The sequence below is a fragment of the Artemia franciscana genome, chromosome 7 (assembly GCF_032884065.1).
Source record: "Artemia franciscana chromosome 7, ASM3288406v1, whole genome shotgun sequence".
Lineage (NCBI taxonomy): Eukaryota > Metazoa > Arthropoda > Branchiopoda > Anostraca > Artemiidae > Artemia > Artemia franciscana.
This window is the reverse complement of record NC_088869.1, coordinates 36,694,354-36,711,764: the sequence shown is the minus strand read 5'-3', so window position 1 is coordinate 36,711,764 and position 17,411 is coordinate 36,694,354. Positions and strand designations below refer to the sequence as shown.

The following is a 17,411-nucleotide window of genomic DNA, read 5'->3' as shown; positions in this document are numbered from 1 at the left end:
TTAAGATAGAGGAAATTAAAAAATCTTTTGAGTCAAAAAGCTTAATTGTCTCCCAAACTTTTTATGACGTGAATACGTGTCTATTGTGGCACCAAGCAAATAAGACACAGGGTGAACACAGAAGGTTCTTGTGAACACAGAAATTAATTTTCAAAACAGTTGCACTTGAACTCGCAATTCAGGTTTGGGCACGACGGTATGGAAATAAATTCAAACGGTTTAAAAACGAAATACAAAGACTCTTGATATATAATGATGGGTATGAATTTAAATGAACTTAGATACATTCTGCAAACGGAAAAAATAGATATAAAACGATTTGAATATAAGTCTATCAAAGTTTAGCACGAAATAGAAGAACTAGATGAATCTGAAAGGTGACTCTCTCCGCAAGTTAGGATATACTTAAATTCAATAAAATACGAAGGTGAGATAATATCAAATTGGTTATGAACAATTGCAACCAATTGTTTTAGAAATAGTTCCTATGAGCTGGTTTAGACCCAAACATGAAGAGAATAATACAAATTCATTCAGAGCTGTTTCAATATCAAATCACTGAGGCCTACCATGAAATGTAATACAATTTAAAATTTAAAACTTATATATTTAAAATCAGCAAATTCCGTTTTTTAGAGTTTCGTTTACTATTGAACCGGGTCGCTCCTTACTACAGTTCATTACCACGAACTATTTCATATAAGCGTTTCGCCCATCTTGCCAATATGTTAAATTCTGGTTTCACGGACATCTTATAATTTTGATATTTTTATATTTTACTTACTTACAGGTTAGTTTTCATAAAAGTTATGAATACTCCTATCTATGTAAGAGGAATATAATCAACACTCAAAATATTACAACAAATTATACTTATTATAGAAACAAGAGCTAAGAGCTCATATGGCACTTGTGACGAGGCGAGAAGAGTGAAGAGCCAAGAGATCATATGGTATGAGCTCTAACAAAATTCGATGAATCAATAGATTGATTTAAAAAGGAAAATAAGAGGCTTAATGCCGGTACGGATTTAAAATAAGAGCTCTGAGTCACGATGTCCTTCTAAATATCAAAATTCATTAAGATCCGATCACTCACTCGTAAGTTATAAATACCTAATTTTTTCTAATTTTTCCTCTCCCTTTAGCCCCCCCAGATGGTCAAATCTGGGAAAACGACTTTATCAAGTCAAATTGTGCAGCTCCCTGACACGCCTACCAATTTACATCGTCCTAGCACGTCCAGAAGCACCAAACTCACCAAATCACTGAACACCTCCCCCCCAACTCCCCCAAAGAGAGCGAATCCAGTACGATTCTGTCAATCACGTATCAAGGACATTTGTTTATTCTATCCACCAAGCTTCATCCCGATTCCTCCATTCCAAGTGTTTTTCCAAGATTTCCCCCTCCAACTCCCCCCAATGTCAAAAGATCTGGTCGGGATTTGAAATAAGAGCTCTGAGACATGAATTCCTTCTAAAAATCAAATTTCATTAAGATCCGATCATCTATTCGTAAGATAAAAATACCCCAATTTTCACGTTTTCCAAGAATCCGGTTTCCCCTCCAACTCCCCCCGATGTCACAGGATCTCGTCGGAATTTAAAATTAGAACTTTAAAGCACAAGATCCTTCTAAATATTAAATTTCATTAAGATCTGGTCACCCTTTCGTAAGTTACAAATACCTCAATTTTCAAAGTTACCCCCCCTCCAATTCCACCAAAGAGAGCAGATCCGGTCCGGTTATGTCAGTCACGTATCTTCGACAGGTTTCTATTCTTCCCATCCAGTTTCATCCTGATCCCACCGCTTTAAGTATTTTCTAATTCCCCCCCCCCCCAACTGCCCCCCCCCCAATTACGCTTGATCCGGTTGAGATTTAAAATAAGAGATCTGAGTTACGAGGTCCTTCTAAATATGAAGTTTCATGAAGATCCGATCACTCCTTCGTAAGTTAAAAATACGTCATTTTTTCTTATTTTTCAGAATTAAACCCCCCCCCCCAATAGATCGGATCCGTTCCAATTATGTAAATCACGTATGTAAGACTTCTGCTTATTTTTCCCACCAAGTTTCATCCCGATCCCTCCAATCTAAGCGTTTTACATGATTTTAGGTTCCCCCACCCCAAACTTCCCCCAACGTCACCAGATCCAGTCAGGATTTAAAATAAGAGCTATGAGACACGACATCCTTCTAAATATCAAATTTCATTGAGATCCGATAATCCGTTCGTAAGTTAAAAATACCTCATTTTTTCTAATTTTTCAGAATTAACCCCTCCCCCAAATACCCCAAAGAGAGCAGATCCGTTCCGGTTATGTCAATCATGTATCTAGGACTCGTGATTATTTTTTCCACCAAGTTTCATCCCGATCCCTCCATTCTAAGTGTTTTTCAAGTTTTAGGTTTCCCCTCCCAACTCCCCCCCCTCAATGTCACCAGATCTGGTTGGGTTTAAAATAAGAGCTCTGAGCCACGATATCCTTCTAAATATCAAATTTCATTGAGATCCGATCACCTGTTCGTAAGTTAAAAATACCTCATTTTTTCTAATCTTTCAGAAATACCCCCCCCCCCCCCCAACTATCCCAAAGAGAGCGGATCCGTTCCATTTATGTCAATCATGTATCTAGCATTTGTGTTTATTTTTCCCACCAAGTTTCATCCCGATCCCTCCACTCTAAGTGTTTTCCAAGTTTTAGGTTTCCAACTCCCAACTCCCCCCCCCCAATGTCACCAGATCCGGTCGGGATTTAAAATAAGAGCTCTAAGACACGATATCCTTCTAAACATCAAATTTCATTGAGATCCGATCACCCGTTCGTAAGTTAAAAATACCTCATTTTTTTCTAATTTTTCAGAATTACCTCCCCCCCCCCAAATACCCCAAAGAGAGCGGATCCGTTCCGATTATGTCAATCATGTATCTGGGACTTGTGCTTATTTTTCCCATCAAGTTTCATCCCGATCCCTCCACTCTAAGTGTTTTCCGAGATTTTAGGTTTCCCCCCTCCAACTCTCCCCAACGTCATCAGATCCGGTCGGGATTTAAAACAAGAGCTCTGAGACACAATATCATTCCAAACATCAAATTTCATTAAGATCCCATCACCCGCTCATAAGTTAAAAATACTTCATTTTTTCTATTTTTTCCGAATTAACCGGCCCCCCACTCCCCCCCCCCCCAGATGGTCAAATCGGGAAAACTATTTCTAATTTAATCTGGCCCGGTCCCTGATACGCTTGCCAAATTTCATCGTCCTAGCTTACCTGGAAGTGCCTAAAGTAGCAAAGCGACAGACAGACAGACTGACAGACCGACAGAATTTGCGATTGCTATATGTCACTTGGTTAATACCAAGTGCCATAAAAATAAAGTTTTATGCTGAAGGCATTATCGTTAATATACTACTGAAAAATATCTTTTTGCTAGAACATGAAAATGTAATAAAAATGATATTTTTACGCATTTAAAACCATTCTTCTTAACTTCTAGAAATTTTCTCTTTGCTTGTAGCCTAATTCTGAAAAATCGGTAATTTTTTTGCGCCACTTGTTTTATTTCTTTTGACACTCGTTCGGTATTGCTGTAGGCTTCAAAATTTCGGACCATTATTGAAAACCCAATAATTTTCGAAACCCTTCTAAATTACTTAATGCATTGCCGAGAGGAATAAAAAAAAGAACTTTCCAACCACCTTTAGACATGGAAAAGCGGAGGAGTTACCCCCCCCCTAGACTACCGCCTTGTTTGAATATGGGGATTGTCCATTGGGATTCAGATACGTAAGTATTATGAGGATGCTTTTGTGAGTATATTCAATATAGGAATCCATGAATTAAAGCATGTATCATTTTGCTAATGCCATATCTAATGTATGTTATACATACAAAGACATTCATTTTAGTCTCCTTAACCACTTCTCACATATTTGGATATTTGTTTTCTTTCCTTATTAATGCAGAGGTAATAAAGACAAAACATAAAATGCTTGTAATCTTTAGCCAAGCTCGGTTCATATATAGCCTTTCATAAATAAAAAAGAATTTCTTTCGGCATAAATAGAAATATTTATTAAACAAACCTTTCTTTTTCAGATTCGACATGAAAAGTTCTTTCAATCACAGTAGTCCACTGCAGGCCTCTTATATGGAAGGTAAATGGCTTAGGTTTATCTGTCTTCATAATTTGGCAGCCTTTAACTGTGAAGTTATTTAGAGGGTCTTGAGGTCCAGCCCCGGGGTCTGGTTTTGTTTTAAAGCCCAAAAGTGCACCATCATCTTTTAACACGAAATAACGTCTTCTCCAGTTTTTTATATGCTCACCTGAAAAATAGACCCTTCCTAAGTATGATTGATGCATTGAATTAAGCTTATTAAATATCCTTTTACTTTAATGATGCGTAAATTTTCTTTCTTACTTCTTCTTCTCGATAGGTACACACAAGGCCAAGCCTCAAAGCAGAGAGAAGAGGTTAGGGGTTGAGAGTTTTTCTACTTTGGATGTGGGCCGAAAATACAAAAGAAGTGCCATTTTGTCTACTGATCATTTGATATAACCCATGAGAGCAAGGCAGATATTTTCACATACGGCTCCCGACAAAATGATTTAAGTCTCTCCTTTCGAAACAGCTTAAAATGTTCTATTATCGTTTTTAATACTACTTAGATCCATGTTCATAGAACAGAAAACTTCTACTTCTTTTATGTAGAAAATGTTCGACAAGAAATTTCTCAAATAACTCACTACTAGTGGTGTTAATGAGAGGGGGCATTTTCCCCTCTATTCAAAAATACCTTTTTGGTATTTTCATTTAAATACTGACAAAAGCGAGATTGCCCCCATAGATTTTGCCCTCCCCCCCTATATAATTTTATGAATTGGCACCACTATGTGGTACATGATGTTGAAGATATAATATCATTTTGCCCTTTATTTGTCCAAAGCTGGCATTCCTTTAAAAGCTGGCGCTGCAGCAGCTTAGTCATGTCAAGTCCCAGCTGACAAAGCAGGGGCATCGGGCTTCACGGCCTTGCAGCATCAATCTTATTTAAGTAAGTGTAAATTTCATCGCTTAAACCCATATCAGCATGGTCCAAGTGGTCTCTTCTTTGGAGGCAATCATTCCTAAATATACTTCCCTTCTTCTTTTTCCCGGAATCAGATTGATCCTACCAAAATGCCAATCCACCATGACTGTAGATACAAATTTATTTCAAGTTCAAGTTGAAATCATCCTTTATGATAAACTCATATAGCCGAGTTCCTATAGTCTTTAAAAGCTCGTCAAGGATCTGCAGAAACGAAGGAATTAATCTATTTCTAGTTCACAAAATTAAATGCAATGTTGTGTAGACTATTTTTGCATTAGCTATTATGAAGGATGGATGGTGGGTCATTTTGTAGGGGGGGGGGATTCAGATGCCCCAAAGAGTGTATTTTAATTCCAAAACATCTTAACTCTCATTGAACCTACAGCTAGGGAGGGAGAGGGAGGTAGAAATTGATATTTAGCCCCTTTTGATTGCCAGGAATATTTCTGGTCTACGCCTTTATTGTTAAAGTAAAGGGCAACATTAAATCCTTAAATGAACAGATTTTTTTCGGTGTAGGAGGGGGTTCCCTCATCCTCACCTCCCTCTCGTGGTCATAGAGACTTCGGAGTATGCTGGTTCGACTTGAAATCAAGAATTCTAGTGCTTTTTTCAAAAGTCGAAAGTGATTGGTGAACCACCAGCCCATTTCCTAGAACTTTTTTAAGGAATTGAGAGTTCTAGTGTCTTTTTTAAGAGTCAAAAGGGGTTAGAGGGCAGCAAGTCCCTGTCCCGGAGCCTTTTTTATATATAACTCTTTTGAAGCCCCTTAGGACATCTGATCAACATTTCGAGGTATCCCCTTTGTTAGAAAACATCAATAAATTCGCACCCAAGAATGGCATAACCGCCAGAGCCCCTAGGATAAGGGTTGTAAATTGTGCTAACTATCAATTCTATACATATAGATGTTATAGTAGTAAAAGAAGAGGGGGGATTTTTATCTTGGGAGTCCAGTGGTAGTGGGAAGCTTTTGGGAATTACTTTTTTGAAAAAAAAAAATCACTGACATTTTTCTATAGGGAGGGGAGGGGGCTAGGGGCCTGGAAAGAGCCCAGAAAGCCTTTTCTCCTGATCAATTTGAAACTTACAGCCAAGTGTCTCTGGACTAAGAGGACTATAATACAAAAAAAAAAAAAAAAAAAATCAAAGTTAATGTACAAAAAATTACTCGAAATTCGTCCTTCCTTCAACAAAGAGGTCGTTCTTGACTGGCCTGAAGCTTATATGAAACTTTGGACTAGGGGGATCCCAATGCAGAAGAAAATTTTTAAAAGATATTGCTTCCCCTCAAAGTGCAGCCCAAAAAGAGTTTGTAAAGTATAAAAACCCTTTTACCATTCACTTCAAATGGAAGAAACTATCTTAGAAATGTGGGAGAGCACTCATTCGATTGGAAATTAAAAGCTCTTGCGTCCTTTTTAAAGACCAAAAGCTACTGGACAGTAATCAGTCTCCCTCTCAGTTCTTTTCTGTTATCTGGCCCTTCTCTAAATCCTATGATATCAAATCAAATTCTGACAAATCTGTTTTGTTCAAAAACTTTGAAATATTTAATAAGTTCGCCGTTAGACTTGATATCAACCTTAGAGCCCCAGTCTGAAAATTTATCTTACCCTGCTAAGACAAATCAGGCTTCAGGAGCAAAAAAAAAAAGAAATGAAAATGTAAAAATAAATAATATGATATTCTACATCACATCCCTTCCTTTCTTCATTTTCCTTCTTTTATCCATTATTTTATTTGTATTACTTTCTCTGTTGCTGTTCAATTTTGCATATGAATTTTAGTAGTAATCTAAGTAACCAGCTCCTTCAATCAAGACACAAATAAAATATTGATTCTAAAATACAAAACATTAACTCAATGGATAAACAGTGAGACCCTACCTCTTTTGAAAAGCCATCCTTCTTTTACAACTGATAGTTCCATATATTACCTCTGTGTTGACAAAACTTTGAAGTACAGCAAAACTCAATAGCTGAAATCTCAAATGCCCTAGAAAAAAAAAACAATATTTACACAAAGCTAGGCAACTGATAGACTTGACATTATAATTAATCACATTTTAAAATATATTCTGTGCTAGTATTAGTTTCCTAACGTAAATCTGTTAATAAGTACAGAACTACTTATCAGCTATTCCATAGGGATTAACTACAGGCTCTTTATTCAGCCACCTTATTTACCATTTATATAACTACCATGCAGCTAAACCTACTCAATAACCAATTTTTTAGCCAAATTGTCTCAATAAAAGTCTCAGAGCAGTCAATTCATTTGAGAAAGGTTTTCTGCAGTTTACAACCCACTGCAAATCCTACCCTAGAAAAACAAAACATTCCTAATCCACCGTAACCCCATAAGGAGTCACCTATCACAGGAGAAAGGCAACAAGGTCCCTATAATGATCCCATCTGCTGGAAAACTAGAAGGTCCTTTAACTTTGGGACAAATCAGAAAGGCCCACGCATGTTTTTTCATCATGACATCATGGATTTTTTGCTTGTGCCTTCTGCAATCACATACTTGTCATTTTCCTTCAACATTATGTTTTACTTATAACTCTGTTGTCTATATTGTTATCTTCAACTCCAGGAAGTTGTCACTACCTTACTTTGTTTTCTGCATCTATCTCCCAAATCATTTTACAAAAAAAAAATATGTAAAATTGCGCAATTTTTGTGAACATTAGCAGCTGTAATGCTGAGGGGTATGTAAATTTTTTTTCCCATTTCGTCTTTTTGTCTTGTTATTTGTGTTCAATTCAACATTAAGGAAAGTAGCATCCAAGAACTTAGATTTACAGTATCAGCTAACAGACAAGATGATGACTGTACCTCATAGATGCTTTTGAAGACTAGTTAGCTATGAGTTTTGATGTAAGAAATTGGTGAAGGCAGGGATTTGATATGAAAACATGGAAACAGATTGTTATAGGCAATGCAAATGCGCAGCCTAAGTAAAGAACAAAATGGCTTCAACGTGCTTTTCCCCCAGACCACTTTGTATGGAAGGAGTTGTCATAGAAACTTTGGAGGGGGTTCATACAATGGAAAAACAGAAGTCATAATACCGTTTTAAGAGCCAAAAGTGATTGCAGTGCAACCAGACTCCCTCTCACGTCCTTTTTAGCTGCCCCCCCCCCCCCTAAAACCTCTGATCAAAATTTTGATATGGCCATTTTGTTCGAAATAGTTGAAAGATCTGATAATTATGCCTTCAGGGATGACATAACCCCCCAAAGCCCCTGGGACTAGGGCTGTAAATTTACAAGTTGCATAGTGTTTATTTGTATATTTTATTACCAGAAAAGGGGGGAAGACTTGATCCTGGGTGTCCAAAAAGACTTTGGATATTAAGGTGGAACATTCAGGGAACACTGAACTAAATCAAAAGACAGCATATGCATTCAGTTTGTCAAAAGGACATACCTGCAATATCTTAAGAATGGCTGAGGGTACTATTTTGACACTCTCAGGGAATGTTGAAGGGCATGCAGAGATAAGTCAAAAGACAATATGCTTATCCAGATTGTCAAAAGGCTGTAATATTTCAGCAACAACCAAGTCCCATATTAAGTTGTAACTTTCAGGATATGCTGAGGAGGATGTTGAACTAAAGCAAAAGACACTATGTACATCTAGGTGGTCAAAATTGTGAATTTACAATATCTCAGGAATGACAAAGGGTACTAGGATCAAAATTTTTAGGGGATGTATAGCTAAATCAAAATACACCATGTGCATCCAGGTTGCTAAAAGGGCATATCTGCAATGTGAACAGCTAAGGGTATTAAGTTGAAGCTTTTGGGGCATGTTAGAATATAACAAAAGATACATGTTCATCCATGTGGTCAAAGGGCATGTCTGCAACATCTCAGGAACAACTAAGCCTATCAAGTTCAATTTTTCAGGACATAATGAGGGGAATGTTGAACTAAACCAAAGGATACTATGTGCATCCAAGTTGTCAAAAGGCCATTTATGCATTAACACTGGAATGGCTAAGGCTTTTAAGTTGAAATTCTAAGAGAATATCAAGAGCAACATTGAAATAAATCAGAAGAGTCAAGTGTATCAACATCATCAAAATAGCATATCTGTAATTTCCCAGGAACACCTTATGGTACTACTATTATTAACAACACACCACAGCACCAAGCTGCCTGTTGCCAACACAGCTATGCACACTCCTCCTCCATCCCAATCTATTCCAAACCTCCCTCTTTACACCCTCTCAAGAAGTTCCCATTTCCTTTAAATCTTTATTTATGACATCCTCCCACCCCAGACAAGGGTGACCTGCTTTCCGTTTAGCCCTAGACGATTGGCCAAAAAGGACACTCTTTGGCAATCTGTCATCCTTCATTCACAGAACGTGGCCTAATCATCACAACCTTTCTGTCATTATAACCCTAGAAAGAGGGATTGAAGCACTACTGTTTGAAATACAATCAGTAAGCTGGGTACCAAGAAAAATCTGTAGGCAATTTCTCTGGAAAACATCTAGTAAATCTTCATCTGCTTTTCAGGGCACCCCCATGCTTCAGAGCCATATTTGACTACTGTCATCATTGTACCTTCCAATAGTCTAATCTTGGTTTGTAGACTTTTATCTTCCTATTTTTCCAATTTTTTTTAAATTGTGAAAAACATCCTGAGCCTTAGCTATTCTACTTTTAACATCTTCACTGCTCCTACAGTCTTCACTAATAATACTACCAAGGTATGTGAAGCTACCAACCTTATTGATCTTTTCATTACCCAATGTCACCTTTTCATCTTCACTTATTCCTAGCCTTAGTGACTTAGTCTTCTTAACATCAATTTTCAAACCTATTCTAGCACCACGAACTTGCAAAACATTTAATAGCTCATTCGTTTTGCTCACATTTTCATCTAGCATGCTTAAATCATCAGCATAATCTAAGCCCAGAGAGGTTTTACTCCTCATTTGATTCTGTGGTCTCCCATTGCCTTACCTGTGCTCCTTAAGACAAAGTCCATCTAAATGATCCATATAAAGGGGGATAGAATGCAACCCTGCTTAACTCCTGATTTAATACAAAATCAGCTGCTAACCTCATTTCCTACCTTGAATGAAGCAGTACTATTCTTGTACATAGCACTAATCACTTTAATGTATTTGTCTGGTATACCATATAAGAAAAAGACCTTTGCTAAAGCTCTTCTATCAACAGAATTGAACACTTACTTATAATCTACAAAACTGAGGACCAAAGGTGTTTGACAACTAAGGCACTTCTCAATCATCAATCTAAGAGTAAAAAATTTGGTCAACACATCCTCTACCTTTTTCTAAAACTGCACTGTTCTTCTCTTAAAACTTTGTCTACAGCATTTCTCAATCTAAAAAGTATCATACTACTAAGTAATTTGCTGTCTACAGAGACCACACACCAACACCTTGATAATTATGACACTTGCTCTCATCACCTTTCTTATAAATTGGTTTAATTAAGGTTTTCCTAAAATGATTAGGTACTTCCCCTTTTTCAAAAATCATATTCATAATCTTCATTAGCTTATTTCTAACCTTGGAGCCATACTATTCAAGAAACTCATTTACCACACTATCAGCACCTGGAGCTGTATTATTTTTCATTGTTTTAGTACTGTTGCTAATTCGTCCTCACAAAACAAATCTGACTTCACATCCAAGGTGTCACAAACTTTTTCATTTTCCTCTATATCTTTTCCTGCAACTGTATTTAGCATATTCTCAAAATGTTCTGCCCATCTCTCTTTAACTTTTTCCTTATCACTAATTGTGGCCCCATTCCTATCTTTAACTGGGACAAGTCCAGATTGACTACTCCTTCTCAATTTATTAACATGCCAGCACAATATTTTACTATTATGCTGTCTAGCTGCATCTTCTAGATCCTTGGCAATTTCACTCATGACTTTTATCTCACACCCCCTTAGTTATATTGTCAGTTAATATAACTAATTAATTTAATTATATTAGTTAAGTTCCTTTTGTTTTCGTACCATCTATCACTCAGGTAGTTCTTTTACAAACCCCTTCTCCTCTGTTAAACATAAAGCTTTTTCACTAATATTCCTAGCTGCAGTCTTAACTTTCTTCCCCAAGACACCATCAGCAACTTGACAAATTGTTTTTCTAAAATTATTCCAACCATCTTCTGCATTGACAAATTTTACACTCTCAAATTTAGTATTCAACTGTTCCTGGAAAGCTTCTCTCAAATTTCCATCCTGGAGTCTACCAACATAATAACTTCTGGGAGGTAGTTACCCTTCCAAACTTTCAGCTTTAAATTAACCCTATACACTACTAGATGGTAATATTTACTTTTAACATCAGCAACAGCACTCCTATATACCCTAGTATCTTGTATTGATCCTGCCAGTCTTCAGTTTACTATAACATAATCAATAAGGTTTGCTGTCTTACCATCATCTGAGTACCATGTTGGCTGATGGGCCATTTTAGGACCAAACACCATATTGGTTATGACTAGATTGTTATACCTACAAAATTGCAAAACTATATAGACATTACTGTTTTCTTTTCCTACAACAAAGTTACCTAGGTTAGGATACCATCTATCCATATTTCTACCTGGGACACTGTCTTTTTGCTCTTGCAATGGTAAGTAGAATTCATCTGAGTCACTAGTATCTCTGTCAGTCAGTTCAATAGGGGCATATACTACAATAAATGATACCCTGAAATTTTTAGTCATAAAATGAGCAATTAGTATTTATATTATCAATACCTTCCCAGCCTAAACAAGACTTAACAGCTTCCTTATTTATCATGAGCCCTACTCCCAGTCTATGTACCCTATTCTCCCTGCCTGAGAAAACAAATTCTATACCATCTAATTTCATACTTTCTACCCATGGGATATGAGTTTCTGAAACTCCTAATAAGTCCAGTTTGAATTGTCTGAGTTTGTCAGTCAAAATTTCAATACAATGGTCATTTTTTAGTGTTTTAACATTCCAAGTTCTAATTTTCATGTTCTTTAAATGATTTAAATTATTTTGGCCTTAGGAAAAGCAAAGATCCCACATAGCAGTGCAAGGATCAACATACATCCCTGGGACCTCCAGCATGAATGGAGGCTTTGTGCAATACTGGGCCCATCTTGGTCACAACATGGTTTTCAGCACTTGATGATGCTCTTCTATTAACAATGGTCAAAATCCTGCACAGACAGTCCCAAGCCTATCATGTCAAACCCATTATATATTCATGCCTACAAATATTATGCTACTATGGGGAGGCAGCCCATAGTGGATAAATTAGCTAGGAAGAGGTTTTTCAGCCTAAAAACGGCTGTCAAAACAGACCAAGCCCATAAAAATTATCCATTGATCAGAATCCCTTACAAATGCTGTGATGTTTACTAGGCTATAATTTCCTCAAGGGGCACTACTCCTTAAGTGGGAATAGAGTTGACTGCAAGGTCCCCAGTCTTACAGACAACCCTTTACAGAGGCTGTTGTCTATAGATCTGGATCATATACCCTGCTATAGTTGTCCTCCTATAGAGGATCCTCCCACAATTGTGTTCTGCATCACCATGCAATTTAACCCATTACTGGGAGAAGGTGTGTAACTCATGGGATGTGTGGACATGCCAGTGGGCCCTGTTGAGTGTACTTTTGAAGAGCCTTCTTCCTCCTCCACTTGTATTTATGGCCCCAGGCAAGGTTGACACAGTTTCTATTGAGGACCCCCAGGGACAAGGTCCCCCCTTGGTCTATGCTTCCTATTGAGGTATCCTACATATCTGTATGGTGTTCCCCGTTCACCACCTGGGGACATGCTGAGTGGCCAGGGGAAGGCCACTAAAGAGCAGTAGACTCATAAAGCTTTTTTTAAACTTTGTTGGGGGGTAAATATCTTAAATTATGTTTGGTATGCTATGGATAACAGACAAAAATTGACCAGATGTATCCTTTAGTCTCAAAACTAAAAGCCAAGTTCCTCAAAATGATCTAACATTGCTAGGAGAATCACATGTTGGGAACCATGGACTTAGGGTAAAAGACCAATTTTTTTCAGAATTTGGGAAATATAGAGACAGGTTTTTGGACTGCCTTATTTTACTATAGCATGATGCAATGTGAAAGAAATAACAAGATGTCTACATTTTGGTGAAATTTTCACCAATAACTTGTTGTCATAAACTCAAAATGTGGACTCTGTTTTGAAAAGCAATTGATAAGAAAATTATTATATTTAATATATGTGGTTTACAGAATAAATACCAAGCAATAAAAGTTACATATATATATATATATATATATATATATATATATATATATATATATACATATATATATATATATATATATATATATATATATATATATATATATATATATATATATATATATATATACATATATATATATATATATATATATATATATATATATATATATATATATATATATATATATATATATATATATATATATATATATATATCAAAACAGAATGATTTGTATTTCTGAAGAGGTCCTTCTGGGTAAGTCAATAAACTAATCTACAAGTGAAAATATCAATCAACAAGTGAAATGACATAATTTTTATAGGCTTATGCCAGCTTTGCTTCTTACTCAGACTACCTGTATTGGCTTGTTTGCCAAATTACCCATGGCTCTTAACTTTTTTTTTACTTGATTTCAAATCAAAGTTAAGAGCCATGGCTAATTGGAGAACAACTCGTTGTGGTTATCTATATGTATATATAAATTAATAATAACTATATTGATGCATAGCTTAGGTTTTTAGCTAGGCCCTATTCATTGATAAATAAAATTCTTAATTCCTATTTGGTAACACAATGTGAGGGTTAGGCTATAGTTTTATACAATTTTCTCAATTGTACATTAGCTTATTATAGTGGCATAATTTTTTTTCAGAATCCTGGGAGAGAGGGGGGCAAAGTTGGAGTCAATTTTCCCAAACCAAGGAAAAATAAAACCTTATCTTTTACAGCAGTTTTGAGATTTCTAGTGGCATTTACTGATAAGGAACAGGGTATCACTCTTACAGCTCAGATAAGTTAAAAAAAAATGAGACATTAGTATGCTTGGAAAATGCGTAAAAATATATATATCTGTTTGCTGCATATACCATCTACGCTATGACCCAACTATATAATGGAAAACCTCCAAATTTACCCTGAGATGAATTATGTGATTTCGCCAGTGTGCCTGACTTTTCTTTTGGCCCCAGTAAATATTCTGCTTTGCAAAATTTAAAAAATAAAGGATTTATTTGAAGGGCCTAGACTTATTGAACGTAGAGTCTCTAGCCTACTTAGTTTGGCAAATCCAATTTATTCCAAAGACCTCAGTATCCTAGAACCTGCAGCAAACTGCGTCAAAACGAAGTTTCTTCTTCATCCAATTTGAATAAATTAATTTTAAGCCTACATGTAAGGACATCTAAGGCTTTTTCCACAGACTGCAAACTGTCTTTCCGCAGACAATCCTGATTACGAAAAAGCTGTTCCACTGACAACCGGGATCATGGATTCATAGTCTACATTGTGACTCCGACAATTACATTTGAAAAGAATAATAAATTAAAAACACAAATCTTGCTTCAGGAATATGGTTCGTCAATAAAAAACACTTTCAGTATTCCATGGTTCAGGTAACGATATTTTAACTGGATAAAAAGGGTTCAATCATCAAGAAGATTAGTCTATTAACGAATGTTTCCACAGCAAATTTGTTTGTGGTGAAACTGACGCCTGATACCTTTGATAACTGATAAAAATTCATTGATACTTGTTTTTCACATCAGTGCTTAATAAGATTAGATTGGCAGGTATTTATGGACAAAAAAAGGATTAGAGGTTGATTTAAACTGTTCACTCTTCATCGACAAGTAAGTAGGCGGTTTATTTGATCTACACAACTCTAATCGGACTAGCAAAGTGGTGTCAAGTCTGCTATCTGTTCGTTATGTCAATTCTTTACAAAATTAAATTGAAAGTCTGTTACAGACAGAAAAAGTAGTAAATTGAAATTCTTCACTTCTCATTGACAAATAAGTAGGGTGTTTGCTCCACTCGCCCTTACAAAGTCATGTCGAACTTGAAATTTTGTCATTATAATATCTTAGTACCGGGAAAATGGGATTCGCCTGGGCCCTGGCACTTGGTACGTGGCAGGCTTTTACATATTTGATTCTCTAAATTGCGCATTGGCATAATTACCACTCTATTCTTTAGTTTCAAGTCATAGGGTGATAAAATAGCAATTTTAGTTACGCTGTAATCATCATATTACTCTTCAATTTTAAGTCGAATTTTCCTTCACAACTCAATTTGATTCTCCTGTTTCTTGTTCCATACCTTTTTTAAGCTATTCAGTGTCATTTTCATCTTGTGTAATTTTGTACGTGTCATAGGAAACGCAGTTCCTCCTTCCTATTTACCCCTCACAGACTCACACAAGTTAAACTAACATGTTCATACATTTCAATACAATTTTGCTTTGTCCTCTAGCCACAGATTTCATTGTGCAACATTTTTGTCTGCAATTCAATTTGATTTTTTCCGTTTCTTGTTCCAAGTCTTTTTCTATTGTCGTTCAAACTAATTTATCATCTTCTGTAATTTTGCATGCATCATAGATACTAAAAACAATACGATAACTCCTGGGGGGGGGGGAGGATGTAATTTTTTGTTTTTGAAATCCATATAAAGGTGATGTCACATGATTTTTTTTTTATAATTAAGCCTCTAAACAAATTTTTTCAAATTAAAAAAAAATAGGGAGTCATTTTCAAGAAAAAATTATAAATAAACGCATAAATACATACATAGTTTTCCGTTTATAGACAGTAGATATAAAAGGCAACGATCTAGTTTTGATATTTAACTGTTTTTTCCCCGCCACTTCGCAAAGAAGGGGCAAGATTAATAGTTAAGGAGCGACTAATTCGATCGGAAAGGCAATGTTCTAGTATAATTTGAACAGTTGAAAGTGACTGGAGATTAAACATTAAAAACCTAAAAAACCTAAAACCTAAACCTTAAATTAAAACATTTACTAATGAAATGTTGACAAAAAAGTGGAAATCTACACCACTTGAGTTAACCACGGAAACGGAATGCAATTACAATATTACTTCAGAATTTATCTCGCCTTCTCAATACCACCCAGTCACAAAATATAGTTATTTTTAAACAGAGGTTGCACATATTTGTCCATAAAATGCGTGGAATAAGAGATAAGTGGGACAGTCTTAAATTGTATTTGTGGTCTAATAATTCTTGCCCTTCTGATGTCATAGGCTTGACAGAAACATGGTTATCTGATAATGATAATTTTACAGCTTATGATATGGATGGTTATATTGCTATTTTTGTTCCTAGAATGGTAACAAAGTGTTCTGGGGTATTTCTTTGTTTATAAAATCTAATATTGAATTTTGTAGAAGATCTGACCTTGAATCCTTGTTTTCATCAGTGGTGTCTAATAGTAGGACAGTTTATTCTCTTGTCATTGATCTGAAAAGCCAGTTTGCATGTAATACTGTTTGTTTGTTTTATAAGCCCCCTCCTTTTCCAACACATCTGTTCTGTGATTTGCTTGATCAGCTTTCTGGTGTGGGGACTTTCTCTAAAAAACGGATTTGTGTTTTGGGAGACTTTAATTGCAATATGTTAAATGTTGGATCAAATGGTGAATGTGACCATCTTTTTGATGTATTTTCTTCTTCAGGGCCACTTCCTTCAATTTTCTTCCTTCTCGCGTTTACCCTCCAAGAAATTCTGCCACTTTAATAGATAATATTTTCACTTCTCATTCTCCTAATTTGAAGTTCTCTTCTGGTCTTGTTTTCACTGATCTTTTTGATCACTTTAATATTTATCTATCACTAGCTGTGCCTAAAACAGAGATTACTGTGGATGAGAAAGGCAAGTCTTCTTTTAGAACTTTTACAGATAAAGAAATTTCTAGTTTAATACATGGTCTTTGGAGTAATGATTGGTCTAGTGTTCTTGAATCTAATGATGCTGATTGTGCAACTAGATTATTTTTGTGTTGTATGGGAACTCTGTTGGATAAGCATTTATGCCCAAATGCCCATGGATGTCAAGAGGTCTTATCAATGCAACCCATATGAAGGCGTCTTTGTTCAAGGCCGCATGTAAAAGTAAGACACAGGATGATCTTTTGAAGTATACACATTAAAAAATGTGCTCACTTCTGCAGTTCATTTTAGCAAAAAAGCTGTATTTTTCGCGTCGAATTAATGAGTGGGGAAATTTGCGCAA

The 17,411-nt window shown here is 36.0% G+C and overlaps 1 protein-coding gene across 3 annotated transcripts in view; it reads right to left on the bottom strand.

Moving 5' to 3' along the window:
* The window catches only part of LOC136029222 (RAC serine/threonine-protein kinase-like), a 52,657-nt gene extending 38,142 nt beyond the window's left edge, over positions 1-14,515 (bottom strand). Inside the window, exons 1-3 of one of the 3 annotated variants that reach the window (XM_065707429.1) lie at positions 14,467-14,515; positions 6,991-7,099; positions 4,093-4,333 (exon numbers count right to left, since the gene is read on the bottom strand). In XM_065707429.1, coding sequence (XP_065563501.1) covers positions 4,093-4,333; positions 6,991-7,033 — 284 coding nt within the window. In that variant the 5' untranslated portion in view covers positions 7,034-7,099; positions 14,467-14,515. Of the gene's footprint in view, positions 1-4,092; positions 4,334-6,990; positions 7,100-14,295; positions 14,318-14,434 lie in introns of those variants that run through there. The other 2 variants (XM_065707430.1, XM_065707431.1) reach the window with 2 other exon arrangements.
* Between the last annotated feature and the right edge of the window lie 2,896 nt (positions 14,516-17,411).